At 46.3% G+C, this 13,205-nt stretch overlaps 1 protein-coding gene across 1 annotated transcript; it reads right to left on the bottom strand.

Moving 5' to 3' along the window:
* Positions 1-3,730: 3,730 nt before the first annotated feature.
* CCDC201 (coiled-coil domain containing 201) lies at positions 3,731-13,088 on the bottom strand. Its single transcript, XM_055589371.1, has 4 exons — positions 12,928-13,088; positions 11,087-11,255; positions 6,376-6,849; positions 3,731-5,378 (listed from the first exon to the last, which is right to left on the bottom strand). The coding sequence occupies exons 1-4, from the start codon at positions 13,086-13,088 to the stop codon at positions 5,292-5,294; spliced, it is 891 nt and encodes a 296-aa protein (XP_055445346.1). The 3' UTR covers positions 3,731-5,291.
* Between the last annotated feature and the right edge of the window lie 117 nt (positions 13,089-13,205).

Genomic DNA, 13,205 nt, shown 5'->3' with positions numbered 1-13,205 from the left:
CACAATAAAATGACATATGCTTGTATTTCACTTTGATAATTTAGAAAATTTCACTTGTACTCCCCACTTTTCACCAGTTCTTGCATCTCAGACTATCCTGATGGAACAGTATTTCTTTCATCTTTTAGGAGATCATTTACCTCAGCCCTCAGTGATAAATTAACCTTATGTTCATCTGTAAATCTCTTCATCTCCTTTCTCAAAAGGTTAAAAAAAAATCTGAAGACACAGCTATCGGTTGACAGTTATTTTCTCTGAAATATCCCATTCAAATTTAGTTTATAGTGAGGGATGACTTCTGTGACTGCTGCTGAGAAATCTGTCAGTCAAATTGTTTTTCCTTTATGCTGTCTTAGGGTTCCCAGAGAAATTAAACCAAGTGTGTGTGTGTGTGTGTGTGTGTGTGTGTGTGTGTGTGTGGTCCAGGGGTTGGGGTTGGTGGGGGGAGGAGGGAGAGGAAGGGAGGGAGGGTAAGAAGGAAAGAGGGGAAGAAAGAAATGTATTTTAAGGAATTGGTTTGCAAGGATGTAGAGACTGGCAAGTCCAGATTCTGCAGGGCAGGTCAGCAGGCTGGAAATCCAGGGAAGAGTGGAGGCTGCAGCTTGAGTCTGAAGACATCTGGAGGTAGAATCCCCTCTTCATGGGACCCAAGTCTTTTCTCTTAAGGCTTTCAACTGATTGGATGAGGACCACCCATATATGGAAGGTCATCTGCTTTACTCAAAAATCGACTGACATAAATGTTAATTTCATCTAAAAAAAAAAAAACAAACCTTCACAGTGACATCTAGATTGATGTTTGACCGAACAACTGGGCACCATAGCCCAGCAAAGTTTACACGTAAAATTAACCATCACTTATTATGTATAGCTTTTCTCTGATAGTGTCTTTCAGATAAAATCAACTCATCGGAAAGAGATTTTTAAAATTATTCTGAGAAGCACAATATCCCCCAAGTAGAAAAAAGGACATTTACAGACTTCTCAGAGAAAAAATCCAGCTGACTAGAAAACATAAGGAAATATGCTTAACAGAACTATACCAATGAAAGAAATGAAAATAGAAAACAATTTTCCTATCACCTTTCAATTTGGTAAATGTCTTAAAAGATTAAAAAGTATTTATTTGGCTGTGCTGGGTCTCTGTTGTAACACGAGGGATCTTTCACTGCAGTGTATGCAGGCTTACTTGCTCTGTGGCATGTGGTTCTTAGTTCCCTGGTCAGGGATTGAACCCATGTCCTCTCATTGCGAGGTGGATTCTGAAGCACTGAACCATCAGGGAAGTTCCTATTAGATTTTTTAACACTAGCAAAACCACAGTGAACTCCTGCTTGGGCACTGCTCTTGGGAATTTGTAACAGACCACAAAGTGCTAACATTCTTAAATCCAGTAAAATAACTTCTAGGGTTCTACCTAACAAAATCAGTAGACATGGGCACAAAGCATTTTGTACCAAAGTTGTCATCACAGTGTTATTTTTAATGATGAAAACTTGGGAACACATTGGTGGACAGAATTCTAAAGCTGCCCCCCACCAAAGACTCCATGCCTTCTAATCTCCAGACCTGTGACTGGGATGAGATATAACCCCCACCTCCAGCTGTGCGATTGCTTATATCACCAGGCACACCAGACCTCATGAAGGCCCTTAAAAGCAGGGAACTTTCTTTGGTTGGTAAATGCACGTGGCCTTGGGGATCTAAAAGCAGCACCTGGCCCACAGCAAGCGAGGAAAGAGGACCTTGAGTCCCATGACCACAGGGAACTGGGCTCTGTTCTTGCCCAGGTATTCCAGGTGAGAGCCTGCTTTGATCTCACCTGGAGTGATCCCAGGCAGAGGCCCAACTGAGCCACCAGAACTGAGCCAATAGGTGGATGGAGCTGCTAAGTTTGTGGTCATTTGTTGTGAAGTCATAGAAAACTAAAACACAACAGAAAGTAAGGTACACTAATATACAAACCAAACATTCAGCAATAGGGAAATTGGAACACATGAGGTGGGCGTGTTCATACAACAAATTCAGTCTCCACAGAGCAATTTTCTGAACCATGCTTGATGAAAAGGGGGAATGCTTGGGGTGTGTGGACATCAAATGCACACATTGTGTATAAATAGGATTTTAGGGAAAAATTTATTATTTAAATAAATATTTGAGATAACTTCTCATTTTAAATAGAAACTGCACCAGGAAACAGCATGTATTTCCTTTGCTCATATATTTTAAAATTGTATTTTCTGCAGGACATATGGGTTTGCAAACAAAACAAGAATTAAGGAAATCCAGTGCTGGTCTAAGTCACACCCATGCTGGCCTCTAAACGACTATGATTAGCGTAATTCCCAGGGGCTATTATTAGAGGTTTGTCATTTTGCCCACAGACAATCATTCATTTCGAGATCTTGCAGCTTCTCATTATGCCACCTGAGTGGCAGCACCCATTGTCCTGAGTGCCTTGGTCTGAGAATATCCCCTCCAGTTCATTCCCAGCGTCTCCAGGGACAGCCCTTCTTGAGGACACAGCTGACTGCTGGAGGTCAGAGGGCCTCCCCTCTGACGCACCTCACTGCCCTCGGGCAGCAGACTGGCCAGCACTGGCTTGTGTGAAGAAGGAACTTCTTCAGTCTGCTTCCCACCAGCGCCCTCCTGTGGACGGAACATGCTCACACTGTGTTTTATTTGTGAAATAGTCACAAGAATTGCACTTTAAACATTTTCTTTGAATTCTCAGGCATGGTTTGGCAGTGCAAAAACTATGTGTCATTAACAAATTCAATAAAAAGTAAATATATGGAAAAAAATAAACATTTTAAGGAGTGGGCCTCCAGATACTTACATATATTCCAATTGTATAAATATAAGAATTTTTTTTTTTTTTGTCAAACTGCATGACATGTGGGATCTTAGTTCCCCAACCAGGGATCAAACCAGTGCTCCCTACATTGGGAGCTCGGATCTTAACCACTGGACCACCAAGGAAGTCCCTGGCTTAAAACAACTTTTTTTTTTAATCTAGTTTTTGGCCACACTGTGTAGCATGTGAGATCTTAGTTCCTCGACCGGGAATCAAACTCACTCCCCCTGCATTTGGAGCACCGAGTCTTAACCTCCGGACCACCAGAGGAGTCAAGAATCTGTTTTCTTAATACTTGAGAGTGTGGACTAAGAATGTCGCCTGCCATTTCAGTAAACAAATGATTTTGTTACCTAAGGTGCAGATCAAAGGAATGACTTCAATGAGTCCAGACTCTTGCATCTCTCATATGTAGAAAAGCACTAAAAGCTTTGAGATGTCTGTTTCTTTAATTAGCAGTAATCTTATGTTCGACCACGCTTCCCCCTTGCCACCCCTAGACTCAAATATATTCTGGCTCCTCCTTTACCTCTTCGAAACAGTCTCTCCGAGTGATTGGAGAGGCTGTATAGTGGGCTTAAGTTCTCAGTAAATCTGCAGAATAAAACGATTGTCAACTTTTAGGTTGTGCTTTTTTTCAGTCAACAAGAGAAAACTCAATGTAAAATATCTAGGAATTTATCTCATGGGTAAAACTTTCTCCCGAGTACCTGTAATTCCCAATCTTTCAAAAACAAGTTTTCCCACAGTCCCTGCATTATTTTTCCTTCCTTCCTGGACTCATTCTCAATAGGAATTTTTCAAAGGATGAAGAGAGATAAAAGTCATTTGGTTACACATCAGAATCACTTTGCATCAGACACAGGCTTTGGAAACAGTTCTCATGAAAACAGTTTATTTTTAATAATAAAGGTGGGCAGAATTACATTGCAGTGTTTATCTCCATGTTATTTGATTAAAGTCAGTTTTTCTGCTTCTTACATTTTTACAAAAGTATAAACTTATTTCTATAATCTGATAATTGCTATAAAAAAGGAAAAGGTGAACACATCGAATAGCCATATAAAGGAAGAACTAGCTCACAAAACTTAAATGTTTAAATGCGCTACACAGTAAGTTCGTTCTTACCACATATAAATGAACACCCACAAATCACATTTGAAGTAACTGTTTCATCCTTGCAGCCCCCAACTGCATCTAATACTTCATGAGGAATATTCCATTGTTCCTTCTTTATTCAAAACCTCTGCATAAAATGGAGGCTTCTCCAGGAATCAACGTCCTGAGCTGGAATGCCCTCCACCCACCCAGCAGCTCCAGAGTAAGCCTTTCCTCTTTCTCTCAGGCCATCCTTGACTGTGCCTGCCCCTGGAACCTGCCATGTCCTGTCTCCTGTCATGTCCGGCCAGCCTGAGACTCTGTTTAGGGTGCCCTGTTGGAGTCTGCTCTAGCAATAGGCTTTATCTGTGTCCCTGAGAAGAGCCAGGTCTCCTAGGACTGGCCTGGAGGAGGGCCTGGATGTGTGCAGGATGGTACTGAAAACATAAGCAATCTTTGTTTTTTAGAAGGCAGAAAATAAACATTTTTTTAAGGTAAGTGGGGCGTGAAAGCATTTGCAAGAATAAAACTAGCTCTATGTTGGTAACCACAATGTGTCCACTAACAGACAAGTCTCAGAGACATCTGGACCTGGGAGGCTAATGTGAGGTTTGTGTTGATCAAAGTGCCCCTGGAACCCTGCTTCATTTTCCTTACAGCATGAGGGTCATAGATACCTCCAGCCCTTTGGTGGGATCCTTATCCTAAGCAATGAGGCAGAGAGCTCAGCTCTAGAAAAGGACAGGAGAAGACCTCTGCTACTAGAGGGGGTTAAATTCCTCTCCCAACAACACTAAACAAACCAGTGCCCGCAAACTGTCAGAATATCTTCCAAATGAGAGCCACTGCTCTGGCCTTTCCTGGAATGGTGTTCAAAGCCTGCTAGGTGTGAAGGCTTGTCCACCGGGTGGGCTGCCTAGCAACCTGGTCTTTACCTTAAACTTGGTCCTGTTCCCTACACTGTGTCATCCTAGTATCTCAGACTCACCTGGCTGTGCTGGGGAAGGAGGCAGGGTGGGTGGGAAGATGTATCTCGTCTCCGGGTACTCCAGGGTGGCCCTGGGGCATCCATCTCCCCTGTCCACACCTGCCCTGCCCCCACTACATCCCTTCATCTCTGCTGGAGATGAAGACCCCATGTTTGGAATCTGAGGAACAAGATCATCAGCCAGTTCCTGCCACCCCATCCAGAGGCACAATGGAGAGCAAGGTCAGACCCAGGGCAAGTCCTGAGGAAGGTCTACAGACATACAGATGGTTGGACGGACAGATAAGTAAGTCAGGCCATGGCAGGAGCTCCTGAGCACAACTGCATCCTGGGCCCAGGGCTGAGCACTCAGTCGTCCTCGATGGTGAGTTCATGCTGGGTGGCCTCCTCGATGTTCTGAAGCAGGTGGATTTCCCACTGCCTCACTCGCTCTGTCTGTTAACAGAAAGGCATCTCTGAGGTCTACCTTGTAAGAACACTGATCTTTGCCAGAGACAAGCTGGGTAGGAAAAGCAGGTGCCTATCCAGGACTGCAAGGCCCTCACATGGGCCTACTCTTGGGCACCATGCAGGACTCACAAGTGATAGCCAGCCTGGCCAGCCTTTGCATGCCAGGCACTATGACCTCATGATGGAGCCAGTCAGACCCCAGGGGACTGAGCCCAGTGTGAGGACAAGCAGGTACGTGAGAGAATGGAGGGAGCTAGGACCCCAGGATCTGGGTCTGACAAGGGCAGAGAGGGGTTGCGGGGGAGGAGACAGGAACAAGGAGGGATCCGCCAGGCATGGGCAGAGAGTGTGAGGGGTGGGGTGGGCACTTGCAAATGAGTGTGTGAGGCTGTCTAGACAGGCCATTTTCCTGCTGTGTCTTCTAGGGGCTCTTCTAGGGCGGCTGAGGGCAGGTAAAGGAGGAAGGGCCCGTAGGACAGTGGGATGGGGGTGGGATGACTCAGGCTGCTGAACAAGGTACAGGCACGTAGAAACACAGTGGGCAAAGTTCAGATGGCTTAGCCTGATCTGGTAGTGTGTGGTGTGAGGGCTGGATCTCAGAGGACAAGTCACAGCTCAGAGGAGGACAGAGAGTGTGGCTTTCCAGGGACTCCACTCCATCCCCCCCCAGGCCCAGGGCAGGCTGATAGGTGTGCTATGGAGTTCAAGGAGTGCATGGGAAATGTGGGAGGCACTACAAGTGAAAGTCCTTCTTGTGGGGTCACGGGGACCCCTCAGAGTCAGGGAAGGGTGGGTACAGGCAGGGCCCTGGGCTGGATGGTCTCCTTCAGTCCTGGTGACCTCATGATGCCCAGGACATGACCCATCAGTGAGGAAAGAGCAGCATTTACTCTCTCAACTGTCACCAGGCTGCCTTCCAGGGGGGGCCTTGGGCAGGGACTCCAAGCTCTGGGGAATGGGCTGGGGTCGGGTTGCGTCCTACCACAGCAGCCAGCCTCTTTAGGTCCCGAGGCCTCCTCCTGGCGGTGTCCGGGATCCCAGGCAATCCCAAGTTTGGTGGCGATCTCCTTGCTGGTGGGGACTTGCCCTGCTGCTGCTGCTGGGTGACTGAGGCTGGCACGGGCGGGTCTTCCTCAAAAGCAAAGGGGTCTGAGTTGGATCCAAGCTGCTTACTGGACACTTCAGAGGCCTCGATGGTAGAAAGCCGCCTCTTTCTGAAGGAGGCCATGAGGCTGACCCCTCCTGGGGATGACAGGAGGTCCCAGGAGGACCGTGCAGGTCGTGGGGACCTGCCTGCAGGGCCCCTTTCCTGGTGGCTGGGGACATCACCCTGTAACCCTGAGTGCCAGCTGAGGGCAGCTCCAGCTGGGGTGCTGTGCTTCAGGGCCCACCTCAGGGATGACCGTCTGGTCACGGAAGAAAAGCTCTCATCCTCAGGGGAGCTCAACCCAGAAGCCTGTCAAAACAAAACACAGAGGTCAGTGTCCCAGAAGGTCAGTCACAGCCAGAGGGAGCCTTGGGCTGGACACCAAGCCCCCGGGGAACTTTCCTGAGGTGTGACCACCATGAGGCAGGCCCTCCAGTTCTTCCCCAGTGAGGGGAGCCTCCAGCACTAAGCTGAAGCCCGGCCTAGGACAAGACCACCCTTGTACTCTGTCTGCCGTTTTACTAGTTTTCTCTTTTTTTTTGGTTAAAATGTTAAGCGTCCATCAAAAAGATTTTTCTTTTTTTAAGGATAAGACTGAAAAACAGATGACTTTTAGATAATGTTTCTTTAAGAAAAAAAGTTTGAAATGTCAATGAAATCATCTTAACCTTGAAATTCAGTATGAAAAAGCAAAATTGCTGTTTTTTTGTATGTAAATGCAATCACACTGGGTGGGCATGGGTGCTTAGAGTGGGGTAGGATGTTTTCTCAAAAATCTTGATAATATCCCAATCCCAAACATATTGATAGGTGGTAGTGATTTCATCATGGCCACTTTTCTTCTTCCAAAATAAACCCTTGATTAAACCATCAGAGGTGCTGAAAGTACAGTCTAGAGAGGGTTTCCTATGGAAACATTTAATTCATGGAGTGTGTTGGAACTTTCAAAATCGAGGTGGGTGTAATCATCACCCAGGAACTGAGGGGAAGTCAAGTTCAGGTGGGGTGAGTGACTGGAAGCAGGTAAGCAGCAGGGCTGAGCTGTGGACCAGAGCTGGTGATGCCCACATTTGGGGATGCCTGGTTACACCCATCAAGATGCCTCAAGCTGGGCCAGAAAGCAGGGAGAAAGTGCTCCCTCCGCTTGGGAGGATGAGCTAATCGCAATCACACACGGTCAACTGTGCAGCCCTTGGGGTCCTTTTGAATCCTGTTTCCTTTAGCAAAAACCCTTGGAAATAGATCGCTGTTAACTCTAACTAGGGCTTCCCAGGTGGTTCTGTGGCAAAGAATCTGCCTGCCAAGCAGGAGACCTGGGTTTCATCACTGGGTCAGGAAGATTCTGTGGAGAAGGAAGTGGCAATAAACTCCGGTATTCTTGCCTGGAGAATCCCATGGACAGAGGAGCCTGGCGGGCTCAGTCCATGGGATAACAGAGTCAGTCATGACTTAACTCACCAAGCAGCAGCAGCAACTCTTATTGACCTGAAAGATAGGATTTACTCCAGAGAATTGAGTTGGCATCAGAAATTGCCCAACTGTCTTCCATCCCACTGACAGCACGGGAGGATTCTGGTTCCTGCATATCCTCACCAACATTTGGTATTGTCTGTTTTTAATTTTTTTTTTAAATTTCAGTCTTTCTAATATATGAGTAGTGGTATCTAATTTGCATAGTAGTCTTCATTTGAATTTCTATAATGTCCAATGATGGTAAATAAATGAAACGATGTTCACTATCTATCTTGTTTGGTGGAGTCAAGTTCAAACAGCTGCCACATCTAGGATAAACTCACCTATTCAATGACTCTCAGATTGAATTAGAACACAAATCCAACTTCACACTGTATACAGTAGGATGCACTAAAGATCAGAAGCTCAAGAAAGTTTCAAAGTAGGATGAAACAATGGAGGGACTTCACTATTTATATCAGAAAAGGCCGAATTCATAGCAGAAATACATTAATATATCAAGACCACAAAAATACAGTGTAATAAAAAATAAAAGTGAAAACTTTTCTATTATAATTATCTTTGCACCAGATAGTATAGCATCAACATTCATAGAGCAAAATTCGAGAAATAAGGAGAAAGAGAAATGAAGTAGTGATAATTCACTTTTCTTTTTTTAGCCCCTGCTAGATCAAGGAGAAGGCAATGGCACCCCACTCCAGTCCTCTTGCCTCGAAAATCCCATGGGCGGAGGAGCCTGGTAGGCTGCAGTCCATGGGGTTGCTAAGAGTCTGACACGACTGAGCGACTTCTCTTTCACTTTTCACTTTCATGCATTGGAGAAGGAAATGACAGCCCACTCCAGTGTTCTTGCCTGGAGAATCCCAGGGATGGGGGAGCCTGGTGGGCTGTCGTCTATGGGGTCGCACAGAGTCAGACACGACTGAAGCGACTTAGCAGCAGCAGCAGCAGATCAAGGAGAAAAAGAAATGATCTAAACGCCTTGGAAGATAATCAGCACCTGTGAAAGGAGACTAAGTCTTCTACTTCAAACAGGGACCAAGATCTCAGAATAAAGACGTGGGGTGAGGGGGAAAACTGGGACTTTCACAAAAGAGAAACTTCAAGGAGAGATATTTTTTATTAAAAAGAGCTACCTTTAACTAACCCATTTATGAAAGTGAAAAAAGAACCAATAATTCAATTTTGGAAATTTGAATACAGTTATATTGTAACATATTAAAAGTTTACAGATAAAATGATTTAGTATTGCTTTACAAATATTTATACACAGAGCTTACAGATAAAAAACAAGTGCTGTTTTACAAAAATAATCTCCTAGTCATACACATGAGAAATGGGAAAAAACTGGGATTTCAAAGGAGTAGGGAAGAGAGATCTTTTTCTCATTACATGTTGTTTGGCCTGGTTGGCCATTTGGAAAAAAAAAAGAATGGTTAAATCATGCCCCTACCTCATGCCTTACATAAAATAAATTACAAGGAATTGAATATTATACTCTTTAAAAATTCAGATTATTAGAAAAATAATTAAAAAATCTAAAACAAAGTTGGATTCTTATTCACATCACTCATGATAAATTCCAAATGGATATAAGATTTAAAAATAAAAAAACAAAGATATAAAAGTATTGGAAGGAAATGGTGGTGAATTTCTTTGTAAATTTGTCAGAAGTAAGGCTTTCTAACTATCTCATATACAGAAGCCATAAAAAAGAAAAAATTAAACTAAATATAATTTTTAAAAAGATGATATACTAAGTAGGATAGGTAAACCACAAATTTCAGAAGAGATAAATAAGGGTTTAATCTTTCTAATACCTAGGAAAAAGCTGATAAACTAAAGGATAAATATGCTAGGACCTTTAACAGTGTTTTATATACAGTGTTTTAAATATACTGACAAGGAAAGATCTCTGTTTTAGGTAGAATTCTTTTGTACAAACTGAGGAAAAAAGAATCTAAAGAAAGTTCTAGAAGAGGCTAAAAACATGATGTTTACTTATGGTATAAACATAAGGGTCGACAGAGGGTGATGGGAGTCACTGTGTACTTGTCTATGTTTTTTTATTTTGAAACCAGGGGCATGTGTCACCTATTTACAAAGGAAAAAGGAAAAAGAAGCCCCTACTTGTCTGGTGAAGAGACACAGAAACTCAAGAAATCCCAAGAAAATCCCTGGTTTTGGTGGGGGTGGGGCGGTGATTGAGGGCTCCTTAGTCAGCTGGTGCCACTGGAGCCAAAATACAGGTTATGAAGGTCAGGTTTTGAACTTCACCGGGGGCCTGTTACCTAATTCTGCAGCCCTGCTTTCCATTTTGCATCTGGGACAAGGCAACGCCTGGGTTCCCCTCTGTCTCCCATCGATTCCCTTGGCCTCCAGGCTTTCCCCAGAGAGGTGGAGTCGCTCTTTGCAGCCCTGTGGACTGTAGCCCGCCAGGCTCCTCCGTCCATGAAAATTTCCAGGCAAGAATACTGGAGTGGGTTGTCATTTCCTTCTCCAGGGGAACTTCCCAACCCAGGGATGGAACCCACATCTTTTACCTCTCCTGCATTGGCAGGCGGATTCTTCACCACTAGCGAGCCACCTGGACTCCCCCGCAGGAGTGGGGAGGGGGCAGCAGAAGGGGCTGTGTGGCAGAACAGGGGAATCCCCTCTGATGTCTCCGGGATGGCGCCCTGGGTGTGGTACCCAGGCAAGTCGGGGCTCTGAGCACAGGTCGCTGGCGGGCGGAGAAAAATGGACAGGGGTCTCTGGACCAGGGAAGTCGTGTAGCGCCTCGGACAAGGAGCAGGAGGCCCCCTGATATTAGCTCAGGGCCTGTCTGACTAACCTGGAGCTCAGGCAGGACTCTGCGGCTGTTTCCAGCAGCGGCAGGAGCCGGGGATTCCTATCTTGGCCCCCTGAAGCATCCCTCCACTCCACCATCCCCAGCCCCATCCTGCCCTGGCCTACCTGCCCCTGGACATATTCGGAAGCCTCCCTCCCCACTGCCCCACCTTGACCCTACCTCCTCGCACCCGCCCCTTTCCAGTCCTCACTCCAAACTGATCCCCATCATGCTCTGGCCTACCTTCGCCCCAGGCTCCATCCTGCCTCCCAGCGGGGACCAGACGCCGGCAGCGCTCTCCGAGAGCCCCTGCGCCCTGAAGTACCTGCGGTGTCGGTGCTGCAGGCCCACGCAGGTGTGCAGGAGCCCACCTGTGCAGTCTTCCGTTGATGACTGCGCAGGCGCAGGGCAGCTGGAGGCGGGGGGCGGTGCGGGGCGGGGGGAGGAGTGGGGGTCGGGCGCCAAGCCTTGAGGGTCTCCACCTGGCTCACTGCCTCTGTGTCCGCTGGGTTGTGAGTCCTAACTCAGGAAGTCAGGGCCCATGGGTGCCTGGGGACGGCCTCCAACAATGGGCCAAGCATAGCACTCTCACCACGTGCCAAATGGTTTATCAACATCCTCAAAGGAGTAGAGATCATCATTCCAACTTAGTCCCCTAAGGCGCTGAGACCATGGACATGGCAACCCTCTTGCCCTTGCTACTAATCTTCTATTTTTAAAAAGTGTTATCCATCTGAGCTTTGCCAGTAAGTCACTGTGATTTGGGGTGGATGGATGTTGTCACTGTTTTTTCCTTTGTCTATAAATTTAGGCAATGTCTGAGGTCATAGTTTTCCTAATGTTCTGAGATCTCTGAATCCTGGAGGCACCCTAGAGTACTGAAGGCGATTGTCAGAGACAAGGATTCTCCAGGGAACCCTTCCCCACCTGTTAGCACAGACCATCACAACTGAGAAAGCACTTCAGATTCAAGTGCTGCTGGGCAGTGGAAGGGAGCCCTCTTCACCGTGCTGCTGGGGCTCTTAGTGGACACAGCCCTTCTGGAGGGCAGGTCAGCTAGGTGCAAGGCTTGAGAGCATGCTCAGCCTTTGATGGAGCAGTTCCACTTACAGGAGCACGCATGCCTGTGTCCTCAGTTGCTCAGTCGTGTCCGACTCTTTGCAACCCTATGGACTGTAGCCCGCCAGGCTCAGTTCTCCAGGCGAGAATACTGGAGTGGGTTGCCAACCCCTCCTCCAGGAGATCTTCCTGACCCAGGGATCGAACCTGAGTCATCTTCATTGCAGGCAGATTCTTTACCATTGAGCCACAGGGGAAGGCCCTTATAGGAGCACCAGGAAGCAATCAGACCAAGTAGTCACTCATTTTCTGTTATATCTGTGGAGTGTTGTCTTTAAGAACCCCAACAGAAGTGCACACACATCCAAGGACAAGGAATGCTCTGCAGCCAGCAATCTGTGTTTCAACATATGTGCATCCATGTGCATGTATGTACACACACATATGCTGTGGATGTAAATACACACTGTAGACAAAATGTTCGTAATATATTAAATGAAAAAATGCTGTAGAACAGATAGTACAAATTTTAAAATTACACAGTACATGCCACACACACACACACAGACATAAACACACACACCCAAAAAGATTCGTGGAGATGGGAACATGGGTAATATCTAGGTGTTAGCATAATAGGTAAATTTTAATATCATTTAAATCCATTTTATATTTTTCTAAAAATAACATGTAAATTAGTAAACAATAATTAAAAAAATAAAGCTCACCTGGTACAGTGGATCATTTTCCAGATGGGGAAACTGAGGGCTGCAGAGGGGAAGGGCTTGCCCAAAGTCCTGGATGAATAAGGTGGGGGCTGCCTGGACACCATCCCAGTGTCCTGAGGTCTGGGTCAATGTTTTGTTGCTGCATCGGTACACCCCTAGGGTCCTCCTGACCTCATGGCACTTAGGCACACTGCTTTGAGCATAATGTAAGCCTCTTTTGTTTGTGTTTGTGAATAAAAACATTGTGAAATCTGCAGTGTGTGTCCAGAGTCGCATTAGTCCAGCACACAGGGTCACCTGTGAGCGGTGCCTTTCACTATGACATTGGGCAGCCCTCTAGGGAGAAACATGGGGGTCTGGGTATGTGCAAAGGCCCCACAGGGGTTCCAAGCCTGGCCCATGGCAGCAGCTGACCCGCAGTCTCCAAGCTCCTCATCTTTGCCCACAGCCCAGTGCATTCCTTGTGTTGACCCTCCGAGGTTCAGTAGCCCAGAACCCGGATTCCCCTCACTGTGTAGGCGAGGACCTGGAGAGGCTGAACTCGAGTGTGATTCAAGTACAAGTTTCAGGCATGC

This window comes from Bubalus kerabau, chromosome 8 (assembly GCF_029407905.1).
Source record: "Bubalus kerabau isolate K-KA32 ecotype Philippines breed swamp buffalo chromosome 8, PCC_UOA_SB_1v2, whole genome shotgun sequence".
In the NCBI taxonomy this organism is placed as follows: Eukaryota; Metazoa; Chordata; class Mammalia; order Artiodactyla; family Bovidae; genus Bubalus; species Bubalus kerabau.
This window is presented reverse-complemented; position numbering and strand designations above follow the sequence as displayed.

Coding starts and splice junctions, on each gene's coding strand:
- CCDC201 (XM_055589371.1), bottom strand. CDS start 13,088: ATGCACTGGGCTGTGGGCAAAGATGAGGAGCTTGGAGACTGCGGGTCA. Junction 11,256..12,927: donor GTGAAAGGCACCGCTCACAG/GTGACCCTGTGT, acceptor CCCCGCCTCCAG/CTGCCCTGCGCCTGCGCAGT. Junction 6,850..11,086: donor GGATGGAGCCTGGGGCGAAG/GTAGGCCAGAGC, acceptor TTGTTTTGACAG/GCTTCTGGGTTGAGCTCCCC.